General features: G+C 41.4%; 3 protein-coding genes and 1 non-coding gene across 5 annotated transcripts; 3 read left to right on the plus strand and 1 right to left on the minus strand.

Annotated features, from left to right (window-relative positions):
- The first annotated feature begins 82 nt into the window (after window positions 1-82).
- On the plus strand, window positions 83-1,447 carry LOC108201007 (protein CHROMATIN REMODELING 25). 2 transcript variants are annotated; one of them, XM_017369295.2, is made up of 4 exons: window positions 83-159; window positions 427-622; window positions 721-819; window positions 1,048-1,447. In XM_017369295.2, the coding sequence occupies exons 2-4, from the start codon at window positions 446-448 to the stop codon at window positions 1,411-1,413; spliced, it is 642 nt and encodes a 213-aa protein (XP_017224784.2). In that variant the 5' UTR covers window positions 83-159; window positions 427-445; the 3' UTR covers window positions 1,414-1,447. The 2 variants fall into 2 exon arrangements, with proteins under 2 accessions (XP_017224784.2, XP_063940775.1); XM_064084705.1 differs by lacking the exon at window positions 83-159 and adding an exon at window positions 234-342.
- A 908-nt stretch (window positions 1,448-2,355) lies between these two features.
- On the plus strand, window positions 2,356-2,428 carry TRNAR-CCU (transfer RNA arginine (anticodon CCU)). The gene has a single exon. It is a non-coding gene; the product is annotated as a tRNA-Arg (tRNA).
- A 1,166-nt stretch (window positions 2,429-3,594) lies between these two features.
- Window positions 3,595-7,389, plus strand: LOC108201008 (uncharacterized). Its single transcript, XM_017369296.1, has one exon. It carries the CDS (start codon window positions 3,595-3,597, stop codon window positions 7,387-7,389), a length of 3,795 nt encoding a protein of 1,264 aa, XP_017224785.1.
- Window positions 7,390-15,639: 8,250 nt separating this feature from the next.
- Window positions 15,640-16,762, minus strand: LOC108201888 (ethylene-responsive transcription factor ERF109). Its single transcript, XM_017370225.2, has one exon. The coding sequence runs from the start codon at window positions 16,715-16,717 to the stop codon at window positions 15,827-15,829; it is 891 nt and encodes a 296-aa protein (XP_017225714.1). The 5' UTR covers window positions 16,718-16,762; the 3' UTR covers window positions 15,640-15,826.
- Between the last annotated feature and the right edge of the window lie 982 nt (window positions 16,763-17,744).

Consider the following 17,744-nt stretch of genomic DNA (forward strand, 5'->3'; position numbering starts at 1 on the left):
GTCATCATCATCATCTCTTGTGCCACAGAGCACAAACTAGACCTCCATATGTTTGTAGTTATAAAAATGTAAAGCTATGATTTCTATGTTTATTTTGTAGGGGAACTTCCTCTCAAGTCAAGATCTACGAGACCTGTTCTCACTTCATGAGAATGTTAGGCAAGTTAATTGAACTACCCACTGATATTTGAGAAAAATAAATAATTCTCTATATACTGTTATTTAACATTAGCATTGTCCAAGGATATTAGATTGACGAAAGTTGCATAATAATTGGCTTTTATATTGCAAGGAAACAACTATTGCAAATGGTTCAACATGAGAAATCTAAGAGAACCGCAAGTAAAGATAATAGAGTGAATAAGTATTACTCCATCATAAAAATCTTGCTTAGTCATAACTGTTTCAAGTGAAATTTGTATGCAGTTCTGAAATTCATGAGAAGATGAACTGTGTCCGTTGCCGAAGTTGTGGAGGTATAGCGGATGATGGACCTGAAACTTATGGAGAAGAGGATGGAGGTAGTTCAGTAAATGAAAATTGTCAATCTGATCAGGAGGATATAGGGGGCTTTGCAGGGATTACTGGGTGCTTGCACAAGTTAAAAAGCTCAGAGAGACAGGTTAGTAAAGTAGATATGTGGAAGTGGAAACTAATTTTTGCAAAGGAATTCTTTTCATTTGCTACCATGAATAAGTCATTTATATATTTGGTTTACAGATAGGAACCCCTCTTGAAGAGGATTTAGGTAGTTGGGGTCATCACTTTAATCCGACATCTGTTCCAGATGCAATTTTACAAGCTTCAGCTGGAAATGAGGTCTGCTAACCGCTTAAAACCTTTTCAGATATTAATATAGAGGAAGCATGATACTGTTTACATATTTATACCAAGGTTATATAAATGCTAGCTATGTGTTTTACTTGGTACATTTTTCAAAGATGGAATATTCTTTTTGTCTTTTCTAGATTTTTTTTAACCTGTATATTTCTTTCTGCTGCTTGGAGCTATGACCTATATGAAGCTTATGATTTTATACCGCTACAGGTCACTTTCGTTTTTACGAATCAAGTTAGTGGAAAGCTTGTGCCTGTTGAACCAGTAGTCCCAAGGACAGGCAGAATGGATGAAAATAAAAACCAATGCCAGTCCAAAGAAAATCTGTTCCCAAAATCTCTATCAATATCACGTCAACCACACGCACGCCCATGGAGATCTTCCAATGGTGATACAACAAAGAACAACTTATCCGCTTCTCTAAAACCTTCACATGGAAAATATATCAAACCGGTTACACCACATTTAGAAGGTACAAAGCATGTAAATTTGAAACCTAAACTCTCCTTGAGGAAGCAATTACCTCAAAAAAGGCATTCCCCAGATTATATAGATGATGATGATGATTTTCAGTAAAACTTTTTAGTTGGTACACAGCATTATCTTACCATTTTCTTCTCTGTAACAAGCCTGATCAATTTTGATATTATACGTGATTCCATTAGTTGAGTCTAGCGCATTGTTTTAAACTCAGTCGAATTACCTAAGTAATTAATAAGTTTATAAGCAGTTGTTGATTGGTCTGGAAAGCAATACAGCTTCAGTCTTACATGTATCTCATACTATCCATTTCAGAACAGTGGAGCATCTTTTTACTTAGTTGCAGTAATGGTTGCCAATGCTCATAGTTAATGCCCAGACTTAATTTTTTCTGAATACCTAAATGGTTGCGAGGCCTGGTTGTATGCATATTGCATAGTCTCAATAATACCAGCAGAAACTACAAGGAACCTAGAACTATTATCAGCATTTTCCATACCTACTCATATCTGCACAAGAGCTAAAGCTAGCTCAAGAAACCATTGACAAAGCCTGCTTCTCAAGATCAATTGAACTCTGCAGTTTTCTTTCAAGATAAAGTACCTAATGAGCTGAGATGAAGGGGCTTGAATCCGTGTTGACTTGGCCATAGCCGGGCATAATCTTCTGGTGAGAGTGCCAGTGATCTAACAGTATTAGCTGAAGGCCACTAGAATGTTCCTCAGTGGTATATCAGCAAAGCTCCATTTAGTTCCATCGATAATCTGGCCGGATACTGGCGGTGGTTCTTTCTTCCCATAGAATCTCCTATCAATATCAATACTTTCGAGCATTATAACATTGTCTGTGAGTTGTGAATTCAAATTATCATTGTTCTTGATGTTCCCTCCAATATTATATTAGTTCAAGCTACACCACTAATATAAATATAAATTATAGTAGTTCCTGAACATGATAGATGACTCGATATTGATATTGTTATTTGTTTTAGTGTGTCCCGGGGAGAATTCTATCATAATTTTCAATTTTCACTCAAAAGCGCCTGTTGCTCAGTGGATAGAGCGTCTGTTTCCTAAGCAGAAAGTCGAAGGTTCGACCCCTTCCTGGCGCGTTTGTGTTTTGCTTTTTCTGAAATATATATTATGAAATTAGAGTTAAGTTCTATGTAGTCCACATATTTACTGTAGACCACGTATGTTCTGCAACTATAGAATGGTATAAAAACATTGCAAAATGTATGAAACTTGTTATTTTGTGAAATACATTCTATAAATATCACTATTTCATGAAAAATATTGAAAATCATTTATGTTCGACAAGTAGAACACATATGTTCTGTAATATGTAAATATGTTCTGCAAACTTAACATGTTTTGTAGAATAATGTGTTTTTCACTATTTAATTTGTAGAATGTTTAGGATTGTCAAAATTTTTAACAAAATAATGATGTTTATAGAACATGATTTGCAAAATAACACATTTTGCAATGTTTTTATGCCATTCTATAGTTGCAGAACATACGTGGTCTACGGTACTACAGTAAATATGTGGACTACATGGAACTTTGTTCTATGAAATTATACTTTAAATTTAAATTAGTGTTGAATAGCGTGCTAAAAAATAACAAAATGAATGTGTTTTGCTTTTTCCGAAAAATATATTATGAAACTATGCTTTAAATTAGTGTTGAATAGCGTGCTAAAAAATAACAAAATGAAGGGACGGGGGAAGCATGCACACTTGAGTATACAATTAGATCACAAAAACAATTACTCCTTTACATTTTCTTTTTTGGAGTGTCTCATCCAATTATTTACATTTTAAAACTTATCAAAATTAGTCAATGAATCCCACCACTTTTCTTTTCTTTTCACACTACTTTTACTCCACTATCTTCTTTTTATACATTAAAAATCAATGAGTCTCATCATTTCACCCATTTTTCTTTATTTTTTCCACTGCTTTATACATATTTCTTGAGAGGGACAGAGGCAGAGGCAGCATACTGGTTTTCAATGGAAAAGGAAAATTGGATTACTCCTAATACTATTGAATTGACTTTGACAAAGCAACCCATATGTTGGGCCAAGCCCAGGATAAGGCCCACTTCCACACCTAAAAGCCCATAGTCACATAAGCCCAAGAAGGTATTATAAATAGAAAGAAGGGAACCCTGGAGAGGGGGTTGGCAATTTGAGACTAAAGAACCGGGGGAGAAATAAGCCCCGACATTTGGCGCTAGAAGGAGGTCTCATTCAGCCAACAGATCGGAAACAATGATAATCGGAGAAGAGGAAGGTGGCGATAACGGCGGCGGAGATGGCAACAGCGTTCCCGTCACCCGCATCTTCCACACCATAAAGAATTCAAGCAGAAGGCCCCCGACATCTAGACAGCTGTTCGCTAGTGACGCGTCGGATAGTTCCGGGGACAGGCCAGTCAGCTCAGATCCGACGGGAAGGAAGAAGTCTCGCCGGAAAGAGCACCGCACTTTGGTGGAGACGCCACAGGGCAAACAAGTGCTGTCCAGCGATGCCCGCCTTCATTTGGAGAAGCTGAAAAGGAAGCGGCAGGCGCTGGAAACTGTGAATGAGGAGGTTAACGCCGATCTACTGGCGGAGGTGGAAGCTCTAGACAAACAGCGTCAACTCTTAGAGCTGAAGGTGCGACAAAAAGAGGAAATCATGCGATTACAAGAGAGGCTCGGCGTAAGCGAACATCAGGGCATGTCCGCTCCAGAATACCAGACTGTGTCCCGAGGGCGAACTTCGGCCCGAGACCCAACATGGCACCCATCGGCTGACAGCGCTCATTCCGGCAGGAGTGAGTCGGCGACCTCGTTTACCTCAAAACAGCATCGGAGAAAACAATCCAGCGTAGCAGAGCATGGTGCCGAGACATGTTGGAGCGAAGGGGGTACTAAGGTGGTTATTCCTGAACTCTCAAAAATCCAAGACGACCTGGCTGTGTGTAAGGATTATGTACGCAACCAGGCTGGGGGACTCGAAACCCTCAACGATAGCCCTCTAACGGAGGACATTGAAAACGCCCCGGTGGACCGTCACCTGAAGTTCCCACCGATGGACCACTTCGATGGAACTTCTGATCCAGCGGACTTCTTGAACACATTTGATGGAAGGATGAGTCTCCAGGGCCATGCAGACTCAACAAGGTGCCGTTTCTTTTGCACATGCTTAAAGGGTAATGCACTCAGTTGGTTTCAGAATTTGCCCCCACGTTCCATCAACTCGTGGGCAATGCTGAAGGTCAAGTTTCGAACTCGATTCTCCAGTAACAAACGAGGGGGTAAAATAACGGCTTCGCTAATGACAGTACGCCAACGGTCGTCCGAGTCACTGCGAGACTTCTTAGCAAGATTCCGCGTCGAAATGGCAGATATACCAAATCTCATAGACGAGTTGGCAGTCAATTACCTGGCCGCGGGGGTGGATAAGCGTCGCCACGGCCCACTACTGGAGGAGTTCTTCGAGAAGAATCCTCGAACTTTGCAGGCCGCCATGCAAATCTTTGAGCGTAGGTTGACCCTGCAGGAGGCTGTGGGAAGCATTCAAACAACTTCACCTCCACCTCGCCGATCGTCGGGCCGATATCAGGAACGTCTATCGCCACGGGGCTCCCGTTGGGAACCAAGGCGAACAGACGTTAGAGCGTCGAATCGCGAAGACAAAACTGAGCCTGGTCAGGCGCGAACTCCGAGGCATGACCGCCAAAACGCCTCACCAGCGAAGCAAAGGTCTGGACGCCAGTGGCCTCCACGCCCGCCTAGAGAAGAGAAAGAATTCACCAAGCTGACCACGGATATTAATTCTATCTTGGCAATCCTGAAGACGGATCCAAATTATCGACCGCCCAGGCCGATGAACCCCAACAGAGCCCCCAGTACCCGTTATTGTGAGTACCACGAGGACACAGGGCATACCACAGACAGGTGCTTTCAACTAAAAAACCTCATAGAGGACAAGGTCAAAAGCGGAGAGTTGGCGCATTTTGCCGTCAAGGAAGAACAGTATCGGGCTCACACCCCTCCCCGAGACCGGGTGATAGATGTTATCTCAGGAGGTTTTCAACCATTCCCCACTTCCGGTAGCCAATCACGAGGGCCGCAGAACGAAATCTTTCGCATTGACTCCAAAAGGCCGAAGAAGAACCCTTCTCCGGTAATCTCCTTCTCCGACAATGACTATGCTCCAAATGCAACGGAGTCACACCGAGATGCTTTAGTTATTACAACTAAGATTGGAGTCAACACTGTAAAAAAGATATTAGTGGACGATGGGAGCTCTGCGGATATCCTTTACCAGGGAGCCTTGTCCAGGATGGATATAGGTGAAAGGAAAGTTTGTGACCAGAACCTGACGCCACTCTATGGATTCACTGGAAACGAGGTCAGGATCGTGGGCACGATCGACCTTCCAGTCTTATTTGGATACGCCCCACAACAGAAATGGATCATAGTAAAGTTTCACATTGTTAATTCAGTCTCCTGCTACAACGCCATATTAGGACGCACAACCCTGGGAGCCCTTCGGGCGATCACCTCCATCACACACTTAAAAATGAAATTTCCCACGGAATTCGGTGTGGGGGAAATGCGCGGTGATCAGATGACGTCCCGACAATGCTACGACGACAGCGTCGCCCCGAAAAGAAAAGGCAGTAAATCGGTCAATCACGTCGCCACAGGGGCTGAGGACTTCAGTCCTGAAGGCTCCCTAGAGTCCATTGACCCAGAAAGGAAGGTACTCTGCGAGCCCATAGAGGATACTGAAGAGGTCGCGCTCTACGATGAGGAGCCCACCAAGGTTGTAAAGGTCGGCAAATCCTTATCCCCAGTTATTAAGAGCGGTCTGATAGCCCTGCTTCGGGAGTACAGAGATGTGTTCGCCTGGACGGCAATCGATATGCCTGGAATTCCAGAAGAAATAGCTCTCCACCGCCTAAATATTAAGCCAGGCGTCAAACCGGTACGCCAAAAGAAAAGGATCTTCTCGCCTGAAAAGCAACAAGCCATCGGTGCTGAGATTAACAAACTCCTGGAGGCTGGGTTCATCAAAGAGGTACAGTTTCCCAAGTGGATAGCAAATGCTGTGTTGGTAAAGAAGAGTAATGGCAAATGGCGTATGTGTATTGATTATTCAGACTTAAACAGAGCTTGCCCCAAAGATTTTTATCCACTGCCCAATATAGATCAATTGATTGACTCCACTGTTGGCAACGAACTAATATCCTTCATGGACGCATTTTCTGGCTACAATCAGATCAAGCTTGCAAAAGGGGACCAAACCAGCACCGCTTTTATCACACACCGCGGGGTATTCGCCTATCGGGTTGTCCCATTCGGCCTGTTAAATGCGGGAGCCACATTTCAGAGAACCATGGATAAAATTTTCGCCCCCCAAATCGGTCGGAACATGAGTATCTATGTCGATGACATGATAGTGAAATCCGCCAAAGCCAACGGTCATCTCGAGGACCTAAAAGAGACATTCGACAGGATAAGGGCGCACTCCGTTCGGCTAAATCCAGCCAAGTGCTCCTTCGGGTTATCAGGGGGAAAGTTCCTCGGTTACCTATTAACCCAACGGGGCATAGAGGCAGACCCTCTGCAAATCAAGGCCATAAGGGACATGCAATCGCCGAGGTCCTTAAAGGAACTCCAAACCCTGACCGGGTGCATCGCAGCTTTGAGGCGATTCATTCCCCAATCTTCCAAACGCACCCTACCACTCCATGATTCAATCAAACAAGCGTTAAAGTCCGGCACCTTCACGTGGAGTGCGGAGTGCGAGGAAGCTTTCATTGCAATCAAGCAGTTTCTGGCATCACCCCCGATTTTGACTAAAGCTAACCCGTGCGAGCCTCTAAAAATTTATCTATCAGCCACGGACTTGACTACGGCCGCCGTTCTTGTAAAGGAAGAGGACGGTGAGCAAAAGGCGGTTTATTACGTAAGTCATATGTTAAAGGAAGCAGAGGTGCGGTACTCCAACGTGGAGAAAATGGTACTATCTCTGGTCATGGCTAGCAGAAAGCTACGGCATTACTTCTAAGGTCGCGTGATAACGGTGATGTCAAACCAACCTCTGCGAAGGATCCTTCGCCGACCCGACATGTCGGGCCGGTTGGCCGCCTGGACGATAGAGCTCAGCCAATTCAGTTTGGAATTCACACCAAGGCACTCAGTCAAATCGCAAGCCCTGTCAGACTTCGTAGCGGAGTGTACTTTCTCCACGGACCTCGGCATCATCAAAGAGCCATCTTCCGGGGATAAGGCTTGGACTCTTTTCACCGATGGATCATCCACCACAACGGCAGGAGGGGCCGGCATCATTCTGACAAGCCCTGAAGGATTCAAGGTTCAACAAGCGGTAATTTTCGGGTTTTCCGTCACTAACAACGAGGCTGAATACGAGGCTTTAATTGCTGGCCTCAAGCTAGCATCTCACCTCGAGGTAAAGATCTTAGAAATCTTTTCAGATTCCCAATTGGTTGTGAAGCAGATTAATGGGGAGTTCAAAATACATAATGAGCGCATGGCTTCATATGAGAGCATATGCTCCAAGTTGCTCAGCCAATTCGCCTCATGGACCCTTCAGTGCATCGACCGATCGGCAAACCACTGGGCCGATGCCCTGTCCAAGCTCGCCACCTCGTCGACAACGCCCATGACCGAACCTGTCTATATGAAGGAGCTCAATCATCCATCTTCGACTGAAATGGACGTGTGTGTCATCGAAGAGAGTACAGATTGGAGGACCCCGATCCTGCAATTCATACAAGGAACGGGCCCAGTTACGGACAAGAACGAGCTGAGAAAATTGACCAACAAGGCGAAAGATTACTGCATCTTGGAGGGCAAGTTATATAGAAGAGCTCTAACAGAACCCCTGTTACGATGCATAGGGGAGGCGGAGGCCCAAGTGGCAATGAATGAAGTCCATTCAGGAATCTGTGGCGAGCATCTAGCGGGTAAAAACATGGCCCTCAAAATCTTAAGGCACGGCGTTTACTGGCCAACCATAAGAAAAGATTGCGAGGAATTCACGAAGCGATGCCACCCATGCCAGTTGTACGGTCCCATGAATCACAGAGCCTCAGTGCCATTCTCTCCATCTGTATCTCCATGCCCGTTCTTTATGTGGGGCATTGACATTGTCGGTCCGCTACCCAAGGCCTCTGGACAGAAGCAGTTCATCGTCGTGGCTGTAGACTATCACACCAAATGGGTGGAGGCTAAGGCGTTAGCCCGTATCAGAGAAATTGAAATGATCAACTTTTTTATGGAGTTTATTGTGTTCCGTTTCGGTGTCCCAAGAATTGTAGTAACAGACAATGGGTCACAATTCACCGGAAAGGATTTTGAAGCCACCCTCACACAGCTGGAAATCAAGCACGTCAAGTCATCAGTAGCCTACCCACAGGCCAATGGGCAAGTGGAGATAACCAATAAAATCATTTTGCAAGGAATCAAGAAGAGGCTCCAAGACGCCAAGACAAGCTGGGTCGATGAGCTCCCCAATGTACTATGGGGTTATAGGACCACACCTCGTAGCACCACAGGTGAAACGCCCTTCCGCATGGCCTATGGCACTGAAGCAGTCCTGCCTCTAGAGATAAGTATGGGGTCGGCCCGAGTTCATCACTTCACCCCGCAGTCGTCAGAAGAAGGTTTGAAGGCGAACGTAGACTTGATTGAAGAAGCAAGAGATGGAGCACAACTCAAAATCGCCCAGTACCAGCAGAAAACAGCTAGCTACTATAACTCCAGGATACAGGCCCGTGAGTTCCAGGTCAACTCTCTCGTGCTCAGAGAGGCCGCGACCTCAATGCCCACGAAAGTCTCAAAAATGTCCGCCCCCTGGGAAGGCCCGTATAAGATAACTCAAGTGGTCAGGCCAGGAACCTATCGTCTCGCCAACTTGGACGGTTCTCCGATCCCCAGTACATGGAATGCCGTCCATTTAAAGAAGTACTTTCAGTAACTCATAAAAAATTATTACCATGCTTTTGTAATTGACACGATTATCTCCTCTTTTGTTGCCAAGTTTAAGTGTTTCCGGTAGTTCCTAAATAATTACTACTATGTTTTTGTAATTAACGCAATTATCTTTATTACCAAGTTTGCGCCAACCAGTGCGAATGGTCCTAAACATTATTAAGATGCAAAGTACCGGAATTAAAAATGCTTCGACTCAAATACCACGCCTGAGCATTGCGCCTAAAGACGTATATGGCTTAAGTAACAGCACATAGATATCACGAACAATCAACCAGGACTCATCTCATGGAGTTTCAGGTATTGGGAGCATTTTCACAATTAAACCTTTACGAAGAATCTCCTCGAGGCCAATAACAAATTCGAAGTTTCGGAAAATAGGTTTGAGTTCCGGCAAAGGCCTCCGGAAAAATCAAAAATACAGGTCTTGTAGTCATTTACGCGTGCCTTTGCAACTTTTGAACAAATAAAATAGCAACAAGACTTATATTCGCCAAACTCTCATCAGTTTAACGAAATATAAACGTCAGCAGTATACTCTTAAAGATTGCCTCAATTACCAAGCATCGAAGAAAGCCTTAAAGACAAGAATAATATGATATAACAGAAAATAACGGTAAACACAGCAGAAAAAAAACAACAAGAGGTTAGGTCACAAAAGATGGAATTAGCCACAGCACCATCAGCATTTAGTTCAAACCAGATTAAACCACAAACCGTGTCCAAACACAACGGACAGTCAGAACAAATAAAAGTACCAGGTTCGAAGCAAAAGGAAGTAGCAAAAGGGATAGCAGAAAGTAAATGTTACACAAACACCTATAGGGCATCCCCCAGGTAAGATGGTCACTCAGCGGGGACATCTGGACCTCCTTGGTTAGAGGAGGCAGCAGCATCCGCAGCCACAGCAGTCTCTTGGCAATACTTCTCAAATGTATGATTCAACATATCATAACCAGCAGCGGCGGCACGTTCCCAGCAAAGGACATAGCCATTTTCCAGCGATTTAAAGGCCTCATCGGCACTTACAGCCAGATCGGCCCTAGCAGCGTCTAGGTCAGCCGTTAACACCCTTTTTTCCTCAGCAGCTGCGGCAGCAAAATCAGCTTTCTCCTTCTCCAGCCCTCGAACGGAGGCAGAGAGGTCAGATTCAATCTTCTGGTAGGAGGCGACCAAGTCATTCAAAGCCCCTTTGTCAGTAAGCAATGAAGTCTTCTCAATTCGAAGAGAATCAATAGCCTTCAGAGCGTCTCGGTGCTTCGCCTCGACGGCCTCACGATCAGCCTGCAATCCAACAACCTCCATCCGCAACTTTGCTATTTCCGCATCCTGAGCCACCAACCCAGGTGATGAAACCAGCCGCTCAAAATCAGATGTAAACTGAACACAAAAGAGAGTATATTAAAAAAGGGCGTTTCATGCAAGGCTACAGTAAAGAATTAAAACTATGGGGACCATACTTATACCTGTCCATAGCTTAGTTTCACAGCACGAATCATTGCCTCAAAGCTCACATCCGGATCACTTCCTAGCTCGACCTCTTTCCCCTTAACCCTGGAAACTCCAAGCTGAGAACTTCCCGGAGGCTTAGGCACCACCTCCCGAGCCCTCTTAATCCGGAGGCGGGACACATTTTCCCCATCCCGGCGAGGGCGCTTTCGATCCCCAACCAAAGCTCCGTCCAGGTCAGCATCAGTTTCATCCACCTTGTCATCAACAGATTGAATTGGGGTATACGTTTCCAGAGGTTTTTCCAATCGAGCACGAGAGGTCTCTTCCGGACCGTGCTCCTCGGGAGTCCGCTCCATCAGGGAAGAGGCTCCGCGCTTCACCATCAACGCTTTGATGCTGTCACTAATCATCTTAGGCCTCTCCTGAATATAAGCCTTAAGGGGCGCTCCAGACACTACAAACACAAGAAGACGAAAGGCGTGATAATCAGATACGAAGTCAAGAATAACAATATAGCAAAAGAAATAAAATCTTACTACTACGCCTAGTCAAGAATTCATCCTTGGCAAAATTTTCAGTAGTAAACTTTGTTCCATCACCACGAAATTTCCGAATAATAGAATCAGAAACGGCAGGAAGATTGTTAAGCCTTTTCAACCAAGCCTTAGAAACATTGTTCCAAGCTCGCACCTTTTCCAGTTCCGGCCCCTCAAAATACAACCACTTAGTATGACAACCAGAGTTGGAGGTGCGAACATCCACAACCCGAACCTTACTCCCTTTCTTATCAAGATAGAGCTGACCACTCGAGTTCTTAACCCGAAAAAACGAGAAAAGCAACTCAAGGGTCGGGTCTTCCTTAATTTCATGAGCGCGAGCAGCCACGCCAGTGACCTGCGCCACAGCGTTAGGGGACAGCTGTGCGATTCCGCACCCCAACACCTCAAACACGGCACTAAAGAGTGGATGCATAGGAAGGCGGAACCCTAATTCAAAGAAAAGCAAGGGAATAGCTTGCCAACCTTTAACAGAAGGATTCCACATGCAATCTCCGGCTTGGGGAAGATGGTAAGAATACCCCAGCCCGAAATCGCAATACCGCCCCAAATCGTCCAACTCAGAAGATCTAGGTGTTATAACACTATTACAGTTGAAAAAAGCCCGAGACTTGAACAGTTTCACATCATCCAAGGACATCTCCCCGGGAGGTTCATCATCTCCCCCACCCAACCCGGGCAAAACCTCCACAGAAGGATCAAATCGGCAAGAACTGCCATACTCTCCCTCTAAAGAAGCAAGACTATGGGAGGATGAGTGAGGAACTGAGATAGGAGCAAGGGGCGTTAAGCCCTCGTACAAGTTCTCATCACAGCGAGCCGAAGGCTTAGTCACACGGGAGCCAGAAGCTCGAGTAATCATCTTTCGAGGGGTAGACATGGCCGGAAAAGAAAGACGAAAGAAAAGAAAGGGCAATGGAAGTACCTGAGAGGGAGGTCAGAAGATAAAGCGAAGAATCCAAAAAGCTGAAAAACAAAAAGACAAGAGAGAAAGGGGTTAAATAAGAGATAGAGCGGAATAAGAAAATGAAAAGTACTAACACAAGGGATAGAGCTCCCAAAGCCACGGAACAGTTGCGTCAGTTTCCGCAGTCAAAATCTCCGCTTTCCAACAAAAGGCAATGAAGAGACACAGCTCCAAAAAGCGGGCTTTTTGACGTCCCTCTTTTAATAATAATAAAAAATATGTATAATAAGGAAAGAAATAGAACACTAGCACATCTAAAGATCCGCTCCAGACTTTGGGGGGGACAAATGTTGGGCCAAGCCCAGGATAAGGCCCACTTCCACACCTAAAAGCCCATAGTCACATAAGCCCAAGAAGGTATTATAAATAGAAAGAAGGGAACCCTGGAGAGGGGGTTGGCAATTTGAGACTAAAGAACCGGGGGAGAAATAAGCCCCGACACCATATCCGATATCCCTATCCAAATATCTAATCCCATGTCCCACCTTATTTCATTCATCACACCCATAACCTCATAACATACATTCGTGTCCCACCTTATTTGACCTTTTTCTCACCCGACTTAACAATGTGTCATTTCCGTGTCTTCCTTCAGGTGATTTTTGTGTGTTTTGTTAACATGGACTTTCTTCCTCCCTCATTTCCTCTTACCACGCTCTTTACTAGGGGTGAACACGGGTTGGGTCGGTCGGGTTAGAGCCGATAAAATGACCCAACCCAATTAGTTCGGTTTTTAAAAATCCAACCCGTTAATCCAAAAATATATGTCTAACCCAACCTTACCCTTTTTATATTGGGTTGGGTTGGTTCGGGTTGGTTTGATCGGTTTGTCCACCTCAACTTTCATATTTCTAAAATCAACTCAACTTCATATCTCTTATCTATATTTCCTAGATCAATCTCATTGCACATATTATGGCCATAATGAGTCAGGAAACTAAAGTAATAAAATAATTATAAATTAGGAATTATATGGATGCACTTAATATCAGGGAGCTTGATGTTTAAAAAAAACGCTCTGCTAGCTTGATGTCATTGACAATTTTAGAACATAACTCAACAGGTGTACTAAAAAAAGCTAGCACGAATTAGACAATTATTACTTAGCAAAACAAATTAAAATACTGAAATACAATCAAATGAGAGTGCACAAAAGAATTTGCATGCACTATATTGTAACATCATTAGATTCAAACATAAAAAATATGTGAGAAAAACTAATTTATTTGATTTATATAAACGGGTTGGGTTGGGTTGGTTAAGGGTTATAATATGTTAAACCCTAACCCAACCCAATTTATTCGGGTTTTTCGAAAATGAACACATTTAACTATCGGTTTTGGACGGTTCGATTTAATCGGTTCAAAAGAGGGTTGGTTTGGGTTGGGTTTCGCGGGTTGGGTCGGTTATGTTCACCCCTACTCTTTACTTCCTTTTTTGTATTAACCTATAAACTGTACTACTCCCTCCGTCTTTTAATTGTCACATTTCTATTTTTATTGGTCAAATTGATTAACTTTTGATCAAAGATTATAAGTCACTCTTTTATCATTTTAAGAAACTGAAAATTACACCTTAAAGTAGATTAAAAATTATTTTCAGTGACATATTTTTCTTATTTTTTCAATTGATAAAATATTAATAAATTTCAGTCAAATTTTGGTCATTTTGACCGGCACAATACCAAATGTGACAACTAAAATGGGACGGAAGGAGTATTATTTTAATTCTGCTTTAAGTCTAATTAGTACAGCTAACCTTCATTTTCCTTTTTATTTTGTTACGGCAATGAAATTACAAACTATGCCCAATTTGATTTTTAGAAGTCAAATTGACCAATTTTTGACTAGATATTACAAATTATCTATTGATTATTTTTAAAATCTGAAAGTTGTAAGTTGCATATTGAAATAGATTAAATATATTTTTTTAATAATATATTTTTTTTTAATTATTTTTTAATTATATCATATATATATATAAATTTCAGTTAATTTGACTGATCAGAAATTAAAATGGACAGGGACAGGGAATATATATAATCCGTCCGTTCGAGAGAATCGGGACGGATTCAAAAAACACTACTCCCTCCGTCCCATTTTAACTGCTTTTGACTTTTTTACACGTATTTTAAGGTGTTAAAAAAATCACATCTAAACATAATTATTTTTTATAAAATTTATATCAAATAAAAGTTTAGAACCTAAACTTTTATTTGATATAAGAATTGTATTATTTTATTGAGTGTAGGTATTGTTTTTTTACACCTCAACATACGTGTTAAAAAGTCAAACATCAGTTAAAATGGGACGGAGGGAGTATCATCTAAATTATTTCTCATCACTGAAGTACATTAATTATTGTGTTAAATTATCTAGTTTAGTTGAACTATATATTTTTCATGAATATCAATTTCTATTAAGACATATTCTACTTAATAACTTATAGGACCTAAATCAGTAATTTAATACGATTTCAAATGTAAAAGATATGAAACTAAAATTAATCGTAACAAATATTAAATTGTATGATATAAATATTTTAGTTAATATCTGTAGAACCTGGTTTTTGACTTTCTGATATGATTTTAAATTAAAATGACATGAAACTAAAATTAATCATAACAAATATAATTATAAAATATAAATAAGAAAAAAGATCGTTTGTCGATTAGCCGATGGACGGTGTACTTATCCATGACCGTCATGTTTAACTGGCTGATCTTTGTTGATTCTAATAAACAGTGGTAAGGTGTTGAAAAGTTGAATACTTCAGCTTATTAATCAAATACTTAATCGTTTTAAGCACATGATTAACATGCGGTTAAGTACATATTTTAGTGAATTCAATGGAAGCTCGCGAGGACATGTTAATAAAATATACAGATAGAATCATACCAATGATATATCCTCAATATATACTGTCCACATCAAAGAATCTAAAAACCGGATAAGATGTACTCCTTCCCGTTATTATTTATATTATAATAAATTATAATCATATTAATGATTTTTCAGATTATTGTACTTGAATTGCTCTTTTTTTTAATCGGGTGTCCGGGTAGTTTTTAGAGCCTCGATTGATCCCGAAAATTGAACTAACATATCTTCCCGGGCACCCACTTAAATCAACAACATTTTTGTGAAGAAACGAATTTGTACACCTACCCAAGTAATCTCAAATTTGCCCTTGTCGTTTGAGTTAAGCTTGGATTGATTTCGTATTTTTATTTTTCCGATATGAAGGGTGAAATATCGCTATACTCTGTTTTCTCTCTGTAAATCTGCAAATTTAATCAAGTATTATATTCACAAAGACATTCTTCTAGTATAAAAAATGAACCATATTCTATTGTTTAGTTGCTTCAAAAAATACACCAAACAGCATGCAATCTTAATTTGCAGCTGCTTGTTACAAGACAACTATTAAAAGAATTTTCCTCTATTTTTACTTGATTAGTAACCATATCGTACCGAACTTATTTCGAAATTCTGATTCCGTCATATTTTACGTAATCAAACACTATGAATATTAGTTCTCCCAGCAGAATCACAAGACTGATCACAACTATCCATCATCATCATCCATTTCTGAAACTCATCATCTCCAGCACTCATTCTCCACCACTCTTTCTCCTTATTCTTCTCCATAATTTCCCTCTCATTTCTCCGCAATTTTTCTTCCTTCTTCTTCTCCTCCTCCTCCCGAATTTTCGCAATTTCCTCCTCTTGCTTTTTCAAAGCCGAAGAAGAATTATTGTAATCGGCGAAGGAAAAATTGAGCTTAGCTCTCGGCCCTCTAAACTCAATAGCCGCTCTATCGTAAGCACGCGCCGCCGCCTCCGCCGTCTCGAATGTCCCTAGCCAAACACGCGCCGCCTTCCGTGGGTCCCGAATCTCCGCCGCCCATTTCCCCCACGGCCTCTGTCTTACTCCTCTGAAATTCTTTTTCTTCCTCTTCATCGTCACCGCATTTACATTATTCTTCCCCTTCTTGTTACTATTTTTGGTATCATTTTCCTCGACTCCGAAAAAATCGCACCCTAGACACCCACTAATGTTACAAAACCTGCATGTCTCGGGTTCCGTCACAAAAGACGCTGAACCCGAGACACCGGCAATAGTCTCGGGTTCCGTCATAAAAGATGTTGAACCTCTTATGACGGAACCCGAGACACTAGCAGCCGTTAAAAAGCGGAAATCAGACGTAGTATCAGTCGGATGAAACCGCAAATCATGTGAAGACTCCAATGAGGCACCGGAGATGACATTTTTCAACGCGTTAACCATGACGGACACTTCTTGCTCGTAGGTGAGTCGCGGCGGTGGAAGTGACGGCGGAGGCTGGTGGCTTGAGGAACCGTTGACCGGCTGACTTTTATGTGAATTGGAGGGTCGGTTGTGCATGTTGAAGAGAGCGCAGACAATTAGAAGTAGTTTATGTTGTTGAAGAGTTGAAGTTATGAGAGTGAAACTCAATTGGATATTTATACGTGTGGTGTCTACGTGGATAGCCAAAGAGCCAGCTAAGATAACACAGTTCAAACACGCATGAAGAAAAATAGACTGATTTGTTTTTTAGTTTTCACGTGTGGGATTGGACCTCATAACCATTATTTTATTCACTGTTAAACAGTTTCTGTTCCATCCATTATGAAACAAATGTGTTAATTGTTTTTTAATTCAAGTGTAAACCAAATTGACTTTCGTAATTGGTTTTCCAATTTCTCTAGACTAAATTCTGGATTTTTCTCTACGTTTTCTTTAAGAAGTTATTTCATCCTTTGGCACATAATTTCCCATAGTTTGACTAGATAAAAAAAAATATAAATTTTAACCCTTTTTATCAATAAAGATAAACAGTGATTATTATAATTCATGTAAAGAAAATTTCAAAACATTTTACCCTGTGGTTAAGGTAATCGGATAGTGTATGAAAGTCAAATGACTTGTAAAAGAAAAGAAGTAAGTTTTCATCTTTAAAATGGATGAACAGATGAAAATAATTAAACCAACACTTACTTTAAGATATGTACTCGTTTGTCCCCTGAGTTGTATATTGAATAAAAAATTAATATTTATATTTTTATTAAAATTTTTATTTTATAAGAGCGTTAAAGTGCGTGTCTGAGTAATGAAAAAATATATATAGAACTAAATAAGAGGGAGTAGTGGAATAATTCATTTTGAAATATTTATTAATGATTATATATATAATTAATTTTAAATTTAATATAAGTGGCTCAAGCTACGGTATGAGTTCAATTCTGAATACTAAAATTTAATATTATTTACTCCATTAATCCTGTCTAGCAAAGATATATGAATTTCATAAATAAAATTTTCTCTGATGACTATTTACCATAAAAAAATATTAAAAGTATAATAAATAAATCATTGGTAGATGAAATTAAATATGAAAAATGTATAATTT

The sequence above is a fragment of the Daucus carota genome, chromosome 9 (assembly GCF_001625215.2).
Source record: "Daucus carota subsp. sativus chromosome 9, DH1 v3.0, whole genome shotgun sequence".
In the NCBI taxonomy this organism is placed as follows: domain Eukaryota; kingdom Viridiplantae; phylum Streptophyta; class Magnoliopsida; order Apiales; family Apiaceae; genus Daucus; species Daucus carota.